Source organism: Diceros bicornis, chromosome 17, assembly GCF_020826845.1.
Source record: "Diceros bicornis minor isolate mBicDic1 chromosome 17, mDicBic1.mat.cur, whole genome shotgun sequence".
NCBI classification, from domain to species: Eukaryota; Metazoa; Chordata; class Mammalia; order Perissodactyla; family Rhinocerotidae; genus Diceros; species Diceros bicornis.
The window spans coordinates 35437430-35455049 of record NC_080756.1 but is presented as its reverse complement, the minus strand read 5'-3'; the positions used below and the strand labels follow the sequence as shown (position 1 = coordinate 35455049).

Here is a 17620-nt window from a genome sequence, read left to right as displayed (position 1 = left end):
GTCTTAGCTGTATTTCCTGGTACCTTTTCTTCAGCAAGTCATTCAAAGAAGTATGTATTAGCTATTTAGAATCCAGAAATGAATTTGCTATCATGTGAGAATTATTGGATGTTGAAGTTTTAATTTTCTAAATAGTTTTGTCCACCCGAAAGACCAAATTGTAATCAGCAGGTTTCTGGGTAAGCAAAAAATTAGAACAAAGACACCTGGATGTTCTGAGTCTTTTATTTTGGACCTCAGCCCTCTAATTGGATTATTCATTATCCTTGATTCATAACATATTATCATTATAAGTCCATGCGTTTTCTACTTATATTAAACCATTTATTTCATTTTTAAAATATAATTTCATTTCTAATTTCTAACAGTAATCTTCATTCCTAATTTTTAAAATTTGAGGTGAAATTTACATACAGTGAAATGCACACATCTTAAAAGGATAGTTTGATGAGTTTTGACAAATGTATAAACTTATATCACCAACACCTCAATCAAGATATTGAACAGAAATTCCCCCAGAATCTTCTTAATCATTCACTACTTCCTATAAGTAACTGTTGTTCTACTTTCTTTCCCCATAGATTGCCTTGTTCTTGAATTTCTTATAAATGGAATCATACAGTACATAGTCATTTATGTCTGGCTTCTTTTGCTCAACATAATATTGCATATATCAGTAGTTCAGTCTTTTTTATTGTGGAGTAATATTCCATTGTGTGGGGGTAATATTCCATTGTGTTAAGTATGTAAGGATGCTCAGGGGAATCTTCCTCTCAGAAATGTGTTTGAGGCTACAGGAAAATGTTTTTAGAGCATGGATTTTCTGAAGAGTTTTATTTAGCCTTTTCATTTTTAAAAATACATTGACCCAGCCACAAAAGTGGACATAGCTTTATCAACACAGATGCTCACTAAATTAGGTTGCCTCAAAAATAACTCAAGCTACAGGCAAGTCAGAAATTTCACAAGTATGGAAATTCTATTCTGAGTATTAGTACTTCTCCACTTCAGGTTGCTGTTCTTCCTCTTCTGTGTAGTCCTTTAAAGCCTATTTGGAATTTACTGAGACTTATTTTGTGGCCTTGCATGGCCTATCCTGGTGAATATAATATTTGGACTTGAAAAGATGTATATTGTGCATTTGGGTGTTTTGTTCTATAAATTGAATTAGGTCAAGATGGTTGACGGTGGTATTCAAATCTTCTATATTGCTTGATTTTTTCCTACCTTGTCTATAATTCCAAAAGAAGATTGAAAAGGAGGAACAAATGACAGATGGGACAAACAGAAAAAAAAAAATGGCAGGACAATAGACTTAAATCTAACCATATCAACAATTACATTAAATATGAATGGACTTATTTGTGTAATTCTCCCTTAATTGTGTCAGCTTTGCCTTATGTATTTTGAAGCTCTGTTATTAGTTGCAAAAACATTTGTGATTGTTATGACTTCGTGATGAATTAACTCTTATCATTATAAAATACTCATCTTTCTTTGTAGTAATGCTTCTTGACTGGAAACCATTTTTCTTATATTAATATAGCCAGTCCTGCTTTTCTAGGCTTACTATATGCACAGTATCTCATTTTTCATTCTTTTACCTTATATGTCTTTAAAGACATATATTTAAGTGCAATATTTAAATTGCACCTCTATTAACAGCATGTAGTTAGGTCTGTCTTTTTTTTTAATCATATTGTTTTTGTTTTGTTTTGTTTTTGGTGAGGAAGATTAGTTATGAGCTAACATCCATTGCCAATCTTCCTCGTTTGCTGAGGAAGATTAGCCCTGGGCTAACATCCATGCCCATTTTCCTCTGCTATATATGTGGGATGCTGCCACAGCATCTCTTGATAAGTGTTGCATAGGTCCATGCCTGGGATCCGAACCTGCGAATCCCAGGCCGCTGAAGCAGAGCATGCGAACTTAACCACTACACCACCGGGCCAGCCCTAGTCTTTTTTTTTCAACCAGACAATCTTTGGCTCTTAATAGTATTTGTTCCGTTTATATTTAATGTAATGACTTATACAATTGAGCTTACGTCTCCTATCTTATCATTTGATTTCTGTTTCTCTCATCTGTCCATTGTTCCACCATTATTGCCTTCTTTTGGATTGAGGATTTTATTAGTATTCCATTTCATCAACTCAGTTGGCTTTTTATATCTCTTTATTTTTTAGTTTTAATGGATTACACTATATATTCTTGATTTATCACAGTGTACCATGAATTTGTATTAAACATTTTTGTGTATAATCTAAGAACTTTACCCTATTTCATCCTTTGAGCCAATAAGATCAAGATTTTCTTTATGAGTCCTAGCCACTCTGCATCACATGGACTGGGAGTGCCCACAGGTGAAAAGATGTATAAATGTGAATCTCACTCGTGGTTCCCTTACTCAAGAGCTGAATTTCCTCCAGTTTCTACCTGCTTTTGGTTACTCTACAACAAAATTGTTTTTATATTTTATCCAGTGTTTTGTATTGCTATTTGTGGGGCAGTTTGTCCAATAAAGTCTATTCCACCATTATCAGAAGCAGAATTCCCATTTTGTTATTTTTTTAATAGTCCCTTTTGAATCCATTACCTAACTCAGAAATTTGACAGTAACCTTCATTTAACTGTAAAATTCTTCCTCTCAGTCTGTTCTCTTACGTCCCTGGCTTGAGGTAACCATCATCCTGAATTGCATGATATCATTCTCTTTTTTATTTTTGTATAGTTATATTGAACCTCTATGTATTTCTAAAATATATTTGTATTTGATTATTTTTAACTTTATAAAGAGTCTCGCTGAGTTTACCAGAGACTTACTTTTTTATTTGCTGTTATATGGCATCAATTTGTCCATACTACACATATATTGCTTTGACAACCGTATGTAACTTCATTGCATATATATATCAGTCTATTCATCTCCTCTTATCTTGATGGCCATTTGGGTTGTTTCCATATTTTTGTCCTTTGAAGAGTCCTACTGTGAACATTTGTCTATTGCTCATGGTTATATGCCTTGCAGTAAATATTGCTAGATTGGAAATGAATGTAAATGTTTAATTTTAGCCCATTTTACATTCCCACCACCATTCTATAAGAGATTCTGTGAATCCACATCCTCTACAATACTTGATAGTGTCAAATTTTTTTGCCAACTGACTGGATATAAAACGGTATCACATTGTTGTCTTAATTCCTTGATTATTAATGACGTTAAGTATCTCTTCATATTTCTTGGTTGAAAGTGTTTCCTCTTCTGTTATATGTCTGTTCGTGTCCTCACCTTTCCCATTTTTTAATCAATTTGGAGGAATTCTACACTTGGAATACCACTGAACTACCACCTGCATTTAACTACTTGTAATTTATTGGAAAGGTCAATGGTCTTTGAATCTGTCATTCTCCCTGACCACGCTATTTAATTTACAAACCCCTCCAAACGCCTGACCCCCTTATTTGCTCTGTTTTTTGCCCTTAGCACCTACCATCTTCGTCATATGACATACATTATTTATTAATTGTTTTTACTGTCTGTCTTCTCCTCACTGTTACGTGTAGGCTGCCACATGATAAGTATAGAGATCGAGAGTAAGCATTTATAAACATTTATAACAGTTTAATATTGTCATCATATTTTTATTATATTCATCAAAGGCTTGATCTCTAACAAATTGGAAATTTTTTAAAAAACTGGTACTTGGCCACTTTTAAATGCATGGTGTCACTTCTCATACCTCCATGTCATAGCATTTGAAAGGCTCATTGAACAGAGCAGAGAAGAAATAAATAACTATCTGTCATACTTGAAAAAGTGTTCATGCTCTACACAAAATATAGTTGCCAACAAAAACAAATATTTTCTTTTCTAATTTAGTGAGGCAGTGAGTTTTTCTTCTGTGAGCATTATTTTGTTTTGTTAGCATTCTCCACATTTATAGCTGAGCTGCATGTGTCTCTTTATATATATACTTATATATATATATATATACACATATATATATATCTCATAGTATCTAGAGCTCTTTGAAGTGTAACTTTTAAAATGAAAGGGAATGCAAGCCACCTCATTACATGAAATTCAAGGACTGCACACTCTTCATCTTAATCCTTTATGTTCTCAATTTTCACATTTAGATTTTTCCAGCCTGAAGTGGGATTATTAAATTTGTGTCTCACCTCTCTGGACTGTGTACAAGCTAAATGTGCAAGTAAATTTTTGAGAACTACTTAGGTTCATAACCTAGCTTATTAGCCCCCTGATTTCTGGATGACTGTAAAAGTGTACCTTGCGTATTTTTGTGCTGTAGTATTTCCACATAAAATGGTAGTGATATATTATACCTTCTGAGGTAAATAATGTTCTGGGAAATTCTTAGATGAAATCTATTAAAATTATAAAATCAAAGTAATGTTTTACAATGATTATATGGCACTTTATTAGAATGAATGCACATTAGAGAACTGATCTAAGAAGCTGTTTATCAGAATTGTAAATATGTTTATAAAAATAAAGTGGTAAGTGAGTTCTGGCTACTTGGAAACACAGGGCAAAGGTTTCTGTTAAACAGCATACCCTTTATTTCCCAGGTATTTGCTACAGCACAGTATCTGCAAAGTAGCAAGAGCCTCATTTAGGCCTGTTGGGAGAATTTACATGGTTGCTTAGTCTGTTACCTGAAATGCATTAATTAATAATTGAAAATCACGTAATTTGACTTTTTCCTCTTAATGACCAAATTTTTTGCAGTGATCATTTCAATCTATTTTTTTTAACAGGTAAAAGAATGAGTAGATTGTGACACAATTGCAGCATAAACCTATCTTTCAGATAGAATCAAATAAACAGAAATTCAGTATTATAGTGGAAATAGAACAGACCTAGGTTAAAAACTGGTTTTCACTATATTTACTTGCTGTGTTTCCATGCAAAAATCAGCAATCATCTTTGATCTCATTTGTAAAATGGAGATGAATTTATCCATTTTATATAGGTGTTGTCATGATTAAGGATTATAGAGAATTTATGGAAATGTATAGGGACCACTCAATATATGTAGGCACTCGATACATGGTGGCTATTGTTATTTTACCAATTAGCAGTAGGTGTATATGTTTAGTATATACGTTAGTGAACCTTTTTCTTAGACAAATAACCCTTATTACGGAAAGAAAAAAGGCAAAATTAAGAGAGCAGAGATTGGGTGGCTGGTGCAAGGAGAAAGAAGTCTTATCTATTCAGCCATCCTTCATGGCCCTCAGGAAGATTCCACAGCCATCCCTGATGCCTTCACAGAGACCTAGAGCTCTACAGAGTACAGCATGCAAACCACTCTACTGGATTTTAAACACCTTGAGTGCAAGAATGTTTTGAAACTTACTTATTTTATTGGCTGATATAGATAGAGCGTGTGGTCTTGCAATACAGTAAGCAGTGATTGGCCACAGCTTGTTAAGTGATTCAGTTACAACTCTACTGCTTCAGAAATTTCCCTCTCCGTATTTGACTGCTAGGTGGAGTTATAATTTGAAGTGGAATTATCAAACCTACCAGGATGTGTGTGTCATTTAAAGGATGCAACAATAACATCATTATTTTTTCAGATCTACGTTGGAATTTGCCCTTGACAAATAACAAAATGATGAGTGATGCCAGTGACATGTTGGCTGCAGCGCTGGAGCAGATGGATGGCATTATAGCAGGTAATCGGCATCCTCTAAAAGATGGAATCGTGACATTTACTCTGCTCTCTTGGCTTTTTCGTTACAGCTCTTTTATTTACCTTTGCACTTTCTTATCTTCATTTATCGGTTCTCTCCAATGCCTTTCGGTTTCCCGTGGTTTCATCTTTGTCCTTCTTCATTTTCTGCCAGAATTATCCTCAAATTTTATTTTTTTTTATTTTTTTTATGATTTTATTTATTTTTTCCCCCAAAGCCCCAGTAGATAGTTGTATGTGATAGCTTCACATCCTTCTAGTTTCTGTATGTGGGACACGGCCTCAGCATGGCCAGAGAAGCAGTGCGTCGGTGCGCACCCGGGATCCGAACCCGGGCCACCAGCAGCAGAGCACGAGCACTTAACCGCTAAGCCATGGGGCCGGCCCTCAAATTTTATTTTAAAATGTCAAAAATTCCATTTCCACGCTAGGTTTCTCATCAAGGATAAAGAATCTGCATGTCAGGTGGTTCTGGTGCAAGTAGTCTGTGGACTGTACTTTGAGGGAGACTGCTCTACCCAATATCCATGAAGATGCTGATCTGTCCCCTTGAAGTCAACATTCACTTTTCCACCGGTGACTCTCACATCTATTAACTTTCCCAATTCTTTGCTAAGCTTGAGGTCCCCATCTCTAAGTGCCCAGCAGATATCTCCCCTGAAACGTCCTACAGGCACATCAATTGTCATCATTTAAAACCCTGAGCTCATTATCTTTCTTTAGAAGCCCCTCTAGTAGTCTTTATCTTGACTTACTTCATAACCCTCCATCCACACAGTTTCCTAAACAGAAATTTAAGTCATTCTAGACACTTTTGCCTCTCACGTTCCCCACTTAGTTAATCAAGTTCTATCAATTCTACCTCCTCCCAAATTCTGCCGTTCCCTTTTATCCTTTCTAAAGTCTGTCCTGTCTGTGCTGCTATTATCTTACTTTGTCCAAGTAACTCTCTCACTTGATGTCCCTGACGCTTCTGCTTTCCCACTCTGGTCCATCCTTCTCTAGACCACCAGAATCCCCTTTCTAAAACACTAATCTGATCATATTACTCCTTTGTTAAGAATCTTCAGCAATTCTCTATTATGGTAGCTGAGCAAAAGCAAGAGACGATCACCTTGTTTTCTCATCATGGCTAAGGGCACTGACTAGTAAGTGAACCCTTTTATTCCCCTGAGGTCTCCCGGGAGTGGTGGCTGCCTAAGGGCTCATGTCACATTTTGTATTTTGTCTCAAGAGAAGTACTTTTCCGTGTTTAGGAGCCCATTAAATTGAGGAGAGGGTTGAATGGACTATTAGGTGAGGTTGCCATCCACCTGAAGGTCAGGGTCAGGATGCGATTGGTCTCTACTGCTCCTGGATCCTAGTTGTCCTGGCCCTGGCTGCTCATCTTTTCTGGTCATAAATTTGACCCTACTCTGTTTTGGTGGTTCAAAAATACCAAAGGTGTTTTCCTCTTTAGAAAGCTCTTCTCTTGAGGAAAGTGACATATTATAGTTTGGCCTCCTTTGTTAAGGTCCTGGAGACCAGACTTCAATGTGAACCTCCTTTGTAGATTAGACCACACCTTGGGTACTGTATTCAGTTCTTGGAATATCATTTTCGAAGGGTCATTGGCAAGCTAAAACATCCAGAGGACGTGAGCGTGAAGGCAAGAGTTTAACAACCACACCTGGTAAGGAAGTGGTTAAGTTTAACCTAGAAAAGTGCATTCTTGCTCAGAGCATGCTATATGCTTTCCAATAGTTGAAGGAATATTATGGGGAGAAGAGATTGGACTGACTTTGTCACAATTTCAGAAAAGATCGCTAGAACCATTTCTAGGCTCTTACCAGAGGTCAGAACCTTATACTCTTCGTGAAACTCTAGTGGAAAGAAGTGATATTTCTGGAACAGTAGTTGAAGGATTTACATTTTACATATTCCACTAGATTAGTATATTTGCTCCTTAGCCCTGGCAGGGCTTCAGGACCAACATTAGAGTTATGAAGAAAATCAAGATTCCTCAGGTCCCACCTCAAATTAAGTCAGTCAGTAGTTTTGTGGATAGGACCTGGGTTTATATGTTTTCAAATTACCATCAGTAATTCTCCAACTGACGTAGGAGGGAGAGGAGGAGAAATGACTATAAACATTTGGGGAATTTTCCTAAATACATGTCTCTCCCCTGTCCCCACCTTGTTTTGTGATGGAGACTTAAAAGAATGGAGGGTTATCATGGCACATGTGTTATTAATAATATCATCAGGTGACCCTGATGCTTAAAACTGCTGGAATAGGACATTACAGCCTGTCTGGTTTTTAATGCTCCTTTGTTCCTCCTTCCTCCGTCACACTCTCCTCAATTTATATTTTTACAGGTTGTCATTTCAGCCATACAGTGTTCCTGAGAGGATTGATTCAGGGGGTTATGTGAAGCATTTAGCATTGTGCCTAGCATATCAATGGTTATTGTTATTATAGTTTTGCAGATTTTGGTCCATATCATTTGGTCCAATATTAGGAAGTTCAATGGAATGGACTAGCTGAAAGAGAATTCCTCTCTTCATTGTTGGAACTAATGAAGCCGTATGGCCAAGTGGAGAGAGAACTTACACGTTGGTTCACAGGTCTCATCCAATTGTGAGACTTTCAGATTTATGAGGTGATAACCTGAACCTCATAGTTATTGATATTTAAGTAAAAAGTTATTATATATATTTGATAGACTAGAACATAAAAATCAAAGAGATGAAGAGCTATATATGATTGCTTTTAGAATGGGCCGTGGGTCAGTTGTGTGGATTTAAGTAGTAGAATACTTTCTCTTGTATGTAATAGAAAACAAAAATATCTGTCAAAGTATTTTTTGAGGCCGACATTAGCAGGAGCATTTGATGCTAGGCTGCAAACACAAGCATAGGGGAACATGTTTATACAAACATACTCATATATACATCTACAAATGTACACATGGAATTCATTGAATTTCAGAGATTATTCTGGTAAATTAACTGGGAGCTGGCCCTCGTACCTTTGAAATTATGCTATGCAATTTCCACCTCAATGTGCAATTTCTTTACAGGGAATTTAAAGACTTCATAGTCCCTAAACATTGTAGTTTTTGGAATACATGGCTCCATCTGAACTAGTCTCCTACCTTCTTAGCACTTGTTTCTGTGAGGTCAGCACGTCTTACACCAAAGCCCACCATACCCTTACTATACCACACAGTTGGCCTTCCTATTAGGTATTTGACCATTGATATTTACTATCAATTATATGGTTTTTATTTTTGCACCTAATAACTATGACTTGGAGAGATTTACATGATTGAATTATTATCTTTTCCCTGTTCCTTGTTTTGATTATTTCTCACTGTGACTAGACTTGTTTGCCATCTCCAGCTTTGGTATGTTTCTAATATAAATCCTGTTGCTCTCTCTGTGATTTTTTTTTAAACCTAGGTTCTAAGGCCCTAGAATATTCCAACGGGATTTTTGATTGCCAGTCTCCCACCTCCCCATTCATGGGAAGCTTGCGAGCTCTGCACCTTGTGGAAGACCTGCGTGGATTGTTGGAGATGATGGAAACAGATGAGAAGGACGGCTTGAGATGCCAAATCCCAGATTCAACAGCAGAAACGCTCATCGAATGGCTTCAGAGTCAAATGGTAGATGTCTGCTCGTTACAAATCCCATACTGAGAATCTTTTGTTATTGATTCCAAAATTTAGAACATAGGGTAGCTGATTAGAATAAGAAAAAAAGTTTATGGGTTTGTTCTGATTTTACGCCTTAAGAGATCCCAATTCCCTTTTGACTCTGAGGGTAATTTTTTCAAAAGTCCTGTTTGTGTACATTTCATGAATGCCAGGAGGTCACCTGATTTTGCCCATTAAAGTGGACTGTCTTTCAGGTTGTGCCTGTATGACCTGCTGTGGCTTAAAACAAATAGTCCTATAAGGGAAAGAACCTTGCACATGCTTTCTCAGTAATACTGGGAAGTTGACTGTGAAAGGACCCAATAGCAATTCTAAATAGGAAGTACAATGAATAGACACTTCAAAAAGCAATGGAGGTTTGCGGCAGTATTTGATGTGAAGTGCCATCTAGTGGTTTGTGGCAGTTATTTCAATTCCAGTCTGTGAGTTAAGTCATGGAGTTGGGCTTTACCTGGTGTTCGTATTCACTGAACAGTGAAACCTCTTTGTAGGCATCCTTCTCAAATTGATGATGTGGCACATCTGCCCTTTCCCTGAAGACAGTGGTAAATACCATGGTTTTAATATGTGTTGAATACATAAAATCTAAAGAATGTTACAAAAACCTATTCAAAGGGGAAGATAGAAAAGGTGGTTTATTTTGTAAGTATTTAAAGGATACTCATTTCTCAGGAAGATGCATTAATAAGCTTATGGATTAATTGTGTTTATATAGAAGCTAATGAAAATTGTGTGAAAAAATCAAGATCTATTTCTGGATCTGTAGTGGAAATGGAAGCTGTTTGCTTTGGGAAACTTAATAGTACATCCTAAAGTGAAAACATTTTCGTGTGATGTGACACAGATCCTGGCTCTCCCAACCACTCCCTTGCTGAACGTTCTTATGTTCCCAGCCAATAGACCTCCTCATTTTTTATTGTAAGTAGTATGATCCATCTTTTTTTTTTCCCCCCAAAGCCCCAGTAGATAGTTGTATGTCATAGCTGCACATCCTTCCAGCTGCTGCATGTGGGACGCGGCCCCAGCATGGTGGGAGAAGCGGTGAGTCGGTGCGCGCCCAGGATCCGAACCCGGGCTGCCAGCAGCGGAGCGCACGCACTTAACTGCTAAGCCACGGGGCCGGCCCAGTATGATCCATCTTTTTAGCAGTGGTGTAGCTACACAACCTTGACGATTGGAGATGTTTTACTTTTCGTGATACATGACGTCTCATTATTGTACTTTATATTTGCTCTGTAATTTTCTCCTCTAGAGATTTGAAGGTCCGGGTTTGCTGATTTCTTTGGCTAACTGCTTCATGTTCTGAGATTAGGTGTTTCCTAGCATATTCTTTAGCCTATTTCTACTTCCTGTCTCTCCCCTCCTTACTCCATATTTTTCTGACCATTCACCACGTAGCGGGAATGGAATTTGCTGTTGATAGAAGAACCTGTTCCTAGCCCACGTCCTGAGGTTGCCAATAGCAGCCATAGCTTGAGGGTACCTGTGGCTGAATTTTTTACTTGTGTCCAAAACAGGTCCATTAACATGTGCTCAATCTGTTCTATTAAAGTATTTCTGGAAAAGATTAAAAGATTATCATGATGATGACATCTGAACATAAATCACTTCGTGTCATTCACTCCTTTTTCAGAAACTTCCAGTGACAGTCACATCTCATTCAGAGTAAAAGCCAAAGTGCTTACTGGGATTGCAAGGCCTTACGGGAGTTGCTCCTCCTTTCTTTCTGGCCTCATGTCTCAGTACACTTCCCCTCTTTCACTCCACTCCAGGCACGTTGGTTTCCTCACTGATTCTCAAACATGCTGGGCAAACTGGCCTCAGGGCCTTTGAACTGGCTATTTACTCTTCCTGGAAAGCTCTTTCCCCAGATATCTGTATGGCTAGCTTTCTTGTATTCTTCTGGTATTTTCTTAAAAGTTGTGCTCTTAGTGAGTCCTTCCCTGGCCACCCTATCTATGTTTTCACATATTCATTCTTCATGTTACATCTCCCTGTTTTCTTTTTTTTCTTAGCATCCACCACTTTCTTACATACTATCCATTTTCCATATTTATATCATTTATTTTCTGTCTCTCCAACTGGAATGTAGATATCATGAATCAGAGATCTTTGCCTATCTTTGAAAAACACCACCACCACTTGTGGTGCCTAGAGCAATGCCTAGCATTCAGTAGGTGCTCAGTAATTATATTTGTAATGAATGATGCTCCTTGAATGGCAAAATGGAGTGCATATTCAAATGAACTGAAATTGTTTATTGTGTTAAATTTATTCCTTGGATGGATAATGGCTTGCTGATTTGTGTTTTTCGTTGATATCTAAATATTTGACATTTTTAAGTTAAGTTTCTACAGCATGACAAATACTTTATATAACTTATGAAGATTCAGTTTTCATCCTAAAAATAGCTATAAAAAAAAAACTAGATGTGGATCCACAGAGATAAGTTTTTTTTGTTAACCTTATTTATATCTATCCAACTTATTTATATTTATTCCCTCATCTTGACCCCAATCCTTCCAAATTACATATATTTTCTCAAGCACACGGAAAATGAAAGAATAAATCAAGAAAGATGCAAAGGGCAAAAAGCAAAGCGAGAAGAGGAGAACAGGAAGGAGTGTTTGGACTAATAAAGGCGTAGGTGTGAAATGAGTAGTCATAGCACTGAGCCTGTGATGGACTTTACTTTTAGAACCCAAAGGGGACTGAGGTAGCATCCAGAATCCAATGGGTAGAGGGTCTTAGGATTACAACTTAATGATTAGCTAACAATATTGGATTTCTCCCATTTTAATATTTAAGAAGTTGTGATGTATTTTATGATTTTAAGTAGGGTATGTACACATTTTAGAATGTTTCTTTTGTTTTTCTTTCTTTTTTTAAATAATAAGGTACCTAGAGTAGTCAAATAAATTCATAGAGACAGAAAGTAGAATAGTGGTTGCCAGGGGCTGGGGGAGGGAGGAATGGGGAGTTAATATTTAATGAGTACAGAGTTTCAGTTTTGCAAGATGAAAAGAGTTCTGTAGATGGATGATGATCAAGGTTGCACAACAGTGTGAATGTACTTAATACCACTGAACTGTATGCTTAAAAATGATTAAAATGGTAAATTTTATATGCGGTTTTTACTACAATCAAAAATTTAAAAATTAAGTGTGATAAAAATTGATGGCATCTTAGGATTGAAGGAACACAGACTCCTAGCCCATACCCCCTTTATATTGTACATGAGGAACTTGGAAAAATAACAAATAAAGGAGATCCTGTTGTAAAAAAGCAGCGAATGGTAAAGAAGGCAGGATTGTATCTTGGCAATTACAAATGCAGGCTCTGGAGACAGCAGTCCTAAATTTTAATATTGGCTCTGACTCTTAGACGCTTATATGATTTGGGGAAAATTTCTTAAGCTGTTTGTCTCAGTTTTCTTATCTGTAAAATGGGGATGATGGTTTCTGCCACGCGGGATTGTGAGGTTCCCATGAGCTAATGTATGTTGAGTGCTTGTCAACAGCCTGGCGGATGGCTAGTCAAACAGGTAATACTGAAGACTGGATTGTAGACAGTAGAGGGAAAACATTTAACAGGATCCCTTTGCAATGAGGGAAAGAAAGGGTTGGGTCCAGTTATAAGAGAAGTTAGGTTACAGATTACTTATGCATAGTTCACTTCTTTGACAGGAGTACAGACATTTCTCAGACTGTGGAGAAGCTTCCACAATATTTTAGAAAAACTTATTAGTGATACTAGTTACACGATTAGGATTTCATTCATATTTACTGATGGCCAACTTGCAAGGCCATGTGCTTAAGACTGATACTAATCTCATTAGTGCAATGGGGCATTTTCAGTTGTAATTGTTATTTTGCCCGGGCCAAGGTGATCCCCTGGTTTCCTGGAAGATGCAGGTCATTCCTTCACTACTAATTGCTGCTGCCTGTTTAATTGTTTCATATGATCAGAAGCTGGATAAGAAAAAAGAAAATAGTAATACTAGTAGCCTGCTACGGTAAAGGGATATTAAATCTTCAAGAATGAGTTTGTTTTAATAGGGTAGCTGTAGCTGTAACCTTCTAGAAATGAACATGTTTCTTTTCAGACTCAGAAGTGTGTCTCCTGTGGTAAAAAAAAAGAAAAACAAATCTGTTGAATGTAACATATTTGTTCAATTACTGAGGTAGAATTCTCTGTTTAGATTGTCAAATGTTAGTGTGTGTTAACACAAATATTAATGATGGAGAATTGTGTACTTTATCAAGCTCCAAGTTTAAGAGGGCAAATAGAAAAACACGTCTAATTATTTGCGCCAGGAAAGTGGTTTTTATTTACTTTAACTCTAACTTGATGAATTGCCCTAGAGCGTTCTTACAATGCATTTTCCAATAGACGAATTATGAGGAAATCTCAACATCAGCAGAAATTACAAAAATACAGGTTTCACCACAGTCAGTGAAAATATTGATGGTAATAACTCCAAATCAGGCATCATAACCCATGAAATAAATAGAGTATAAATGGGAGAAATGAAGTGTTCTTGACTGGCTTCTGACCTGTTAAATCACCAGAATACATTTCTATCTTATTTCTACATTAAAAAAATAAATATATTAATTCAGAATGTACCTTTTTAAAAAGTTTCTGTAAAAACAAAAATAATCATAATTTAAAGAGTTCAGACGTTGGGGCATGTTCCCTCCAGGGTTGCTGGCTCTTCTCCCAGAGTCCCTGACTCTTAGCCACGCAATCCATTCCAGTCCCACCGTCCTCCGGTCCCTGCTGTTCTCTAACCAGCTTCTCTTTTCATGTGTGCCTCCAGGGGATGTTTTTTCAAGCCTTGACAAACAAGGTACATGTTAGGGTTGTATCCCATATGTGGTCACAATTATCTGAGTTATGCAGCGTCTCACTGAGACATCCTGGCTAAAGTTAAAGCTGTTTCCCCTTAGGCTTCTGGTAAACTCCCATAAAAAGTGTCCACAGAAACAGGAAAACAAATGGACCAAGTCAGCAGAATTCGCAATTGAGAGAGGCCAGTGGAGGGTGATAAGTGAGAGATGCACTTTTAATGGAATCCCAGGCTACTGGTATTGGTTGGAATTGGATGGAAAGAGATCTCTCTGTTCTGTAATGAAAGTGAGTTACGAAAGAATAATGAGGACAGCATTTTTTCTTGATCTCGTGTTAACCTTCCCAAAGTAGAAGAGCGATTGCTTTGCTAGATCTGCATCCTGTCACATAGCCAGCTTTCAATAAATATTGAATAAATCAATGAATAATGGGTGAATGAATGAATATTATATGCTACTAGAATAGGAGCTGGCCTTAGCTTCTAGGGACCTTCTATTTTCTGTCCTTCTGTAACTCAGGGGACTTGGGAGTATACCTGTGACCAGGATAATGTAGTCTCAACACATACCCCTTTTCCAGCTGCAGAAGCTTCAGGGAGCATGATGGTGTGCATGAAAATAAGACGAGGAGGGGCCAGAGCCCATCTTCCCTACTCAAGTAAGGTGTGTAAAATAACCTTTTAGGAGACACTAAAGAAATCTGCCTAACTCGCCCTGCACTGGCCATGGATGCACAAATGAGAAGGTGTTGTGTACATGTTAGCTGTATAACAAGATAGCCACTATATCTTGGCAATTGATATTTTGGCAACAGATAACCAAATACTCCAAGGGAACTCTCTCGAGATAATTCTAATGAGACTGGCAGATGAAAGCAGTTGGCCTCTGCTGCTCTTGCCAGCGTTTCAGATGGAGTTACATTTCTGGAGTAGAAATCTTAGAGGTGGCCTACTGCTGGGATTTTTCTTGATCCAGAGCACTTGTTTTTGCTTCACTTGGCTATTTAGTTGAGAAGTTACTTTTCGTCTCTGGAAAACAAGCGCTGAGAATGTTAAAACCCCGAAAAACAAAACCCAGAAATAAAAGCCATAGTCTAGTTTTGACCACATCTGCAATCTTGACTTGGAAAGTACAGAATATATTCAGGCTTATTCTGAGTTTTAGTCTTTGATGCGCTTTCTGACAGCATTGAATAAGCTGGTCTTTTCTAGGAGAGGGTCATGATTGCGCTTTTTGGGTGTGATGAAGTGTGTGTGATTTATTTCCTCTTTTGGTTTTCTTTTTGAGCAGAGATAATGATGAGATTTTGGAATAGAAGCCTTGCTGAAGAGGTTGTCCTATTGCCATGACATCTTATGTCCTTTTTTGAACTGCAATGAAAATTTAGGAGGGAAAAGTAAATGGGCTCTTTGCAAGATTGACTCAATGTCAGAGATGCACAGTACATAGGGGCACTAGCCAAAGGGAAGGGATGCTCTCGTGGCCCCGAAAGGCAGCAGTGTTGCCCTGAGATGATTACAGCACAAGGGCAGAGCCTCGCCACCCTAATTCCATCACACCGAGTGAGAGGACAGGGGAGCAGAGCGCTGCCTCTGCCTGGTGGCTTGATTTCCAACGTTGTTGGTATTGTGTTCTTTGACTCCTTAGACAATAGAGTGTGCAATGCCTTATTGTGGTGTTGGACCCAAATGAAATACGACTGTGATATTCATGGCTTAAAGATTCAAGTCTTATCTCAGTCTCTCTTCCTGATAGTGTCTAGTGGAGAGCAAGCAATAAATGTCTGCATGTAGTGGTAGAGATATAATCCCGATCAGGACACGAAAGGCGCTTGTATTAGGTATTTCTTTTGGTAGCTAGAGATAACATTTAATTAAAGGAGCTTTAGTGGACTGCGCCTTCCTTTTCCTTTCTTGATAATACTGCATTTTAAAAAATAGAATCTTGAAATCAAGACTGTATGACAACTTCCAAAACTAGTTTTAAAACTAAGTATATTGACTGAGTGGGGTGTGTGTGTGTAATAGTACTAGTCCAACTATTTCTTAACATTTGTTGACCCTATAAAATTGGACTGATTTTCTCTTCCCCACTTTAATTTAGCTACTCACCATTTTGATTTGGGAATGTTGTATTCAAAATGAGTTTCTGTGTTATAAATAAGTATAATTGTGGCAAATCACTGCTTGTATGTTGATTTTTTATTTAGACAGGACAACAGAGCTCAGGAAAGATGAACAAAGCAAAATGAAGGTTAGAAAAAGAGAGGAGACCAGGGTAGACTAACACAAGCCAACAGAACTAAGAAAATCAAAGGAAAACACAACATGATGCTTTAAGCAAAAGTAACGGGCCAAAACTCCCACCTACAGTGAGTTAATAATCATTGAAACTGGGTGATGGGTACATAGGGCTTCATCATGCTAGCCTCTACTTTTATATATATTTAAAATTTTCTGTAATAAAACATTTTTAAAAAGGGAAGCACGTAAGGCAAGATGTTAACTTTTATGACATTTTTGTACTTGATTGTGTATTTATAATACTTGATAATTAAAAGGAAATTAATATAAAAAGAAGAGCCTCTACTTAGATGGTGAAGAGTAAGGTAGATGGTGCTCTAACGTTACGTGTGGCACCTGCTGTGTGAGTTCAGGCAGTTTATATTCCCAGGTGTGGTTCCTGGCTAGCTCTGGGATTCTATAATTCTATGAGGAATAAAGCTTTTTAGACCCTTTCCCCCATGATTCCAGAAAAACCTGGCAAACACCATGAGTTCCTTAATTAAATCGAAGTGTCACTGTTAAGTCAAGCTGCATCTCCTGCCCTGCCCTCCCTGGTGTGCCACACCCCTGCCCCTCCACACACACTGTTGGATACTGTGCAGGTATCCAGCTTTCAGCCAGATTGAACATGGTCAATAAGGGGTTACATGATGAGCTAGAGAAGAAAGGGTTATTTTGAAGACATCTCTGGGATTTTGAGTAAAGTGATTTGGGCTGGTCTTCAATGCTTTGGATGTCAAGTTGACTCAACAAAAGTTTATACCTATATGTTTTTAATTATGTGCTCAGGATTTTGTAAGCACGAAGGAAGAATCAAAAGAAATGTAAGACAGTTTTCCCTTGAGAGACTATTAAGAATAGTAAGTGACCAACTTGCATAAAATCACCAGTAAGCTCTCCATGGCAGAATATGATGAAAAGCTAAGTTTGTGAAGGACAAGACAGAACACAGAAGAGAAACCAGTGGAGGAGGAGAAGAGAGTGGCGCAATGTAAGGATGAGGTGGGAACTGGCTATTAGAGATGGATTTCTATAGGCAGAGAGGAGTGGGAGGTAAGT

The 17620-nt window shown here is 37.6% G+C and overlaps 1 protein-coding gene across 6 annotated transcripts in view; it reads left to right on the top strand.

Annotated features, from left to right (window-relative positions):
- Positions 1-17620, top strand: part of PPFIBP1 (PPFIA binding protein 1) — a 166987-nt gene that overhangs the window by 102448 nt on the left and 46919 nt on the right. For all 6 annotated transcript variants that reach the window (XM_058558598.1, XM_058558597.1, XM_058558596.1 and 3 more), the window contains 2 exons: positions 5608-5706; positions 9167-9372. In XM_058558598.1, the coding sequence (XP_058414581.1) occupies positions 5643-5706; positions 9167-9372 (270 nt within the window). In that variant the 5' untranslated portion in view covers positions 5608-5642. The remainder of the gene's footprint in view (positions 1-5607; positions 5707-9166; positions 9373-17620) is intronic.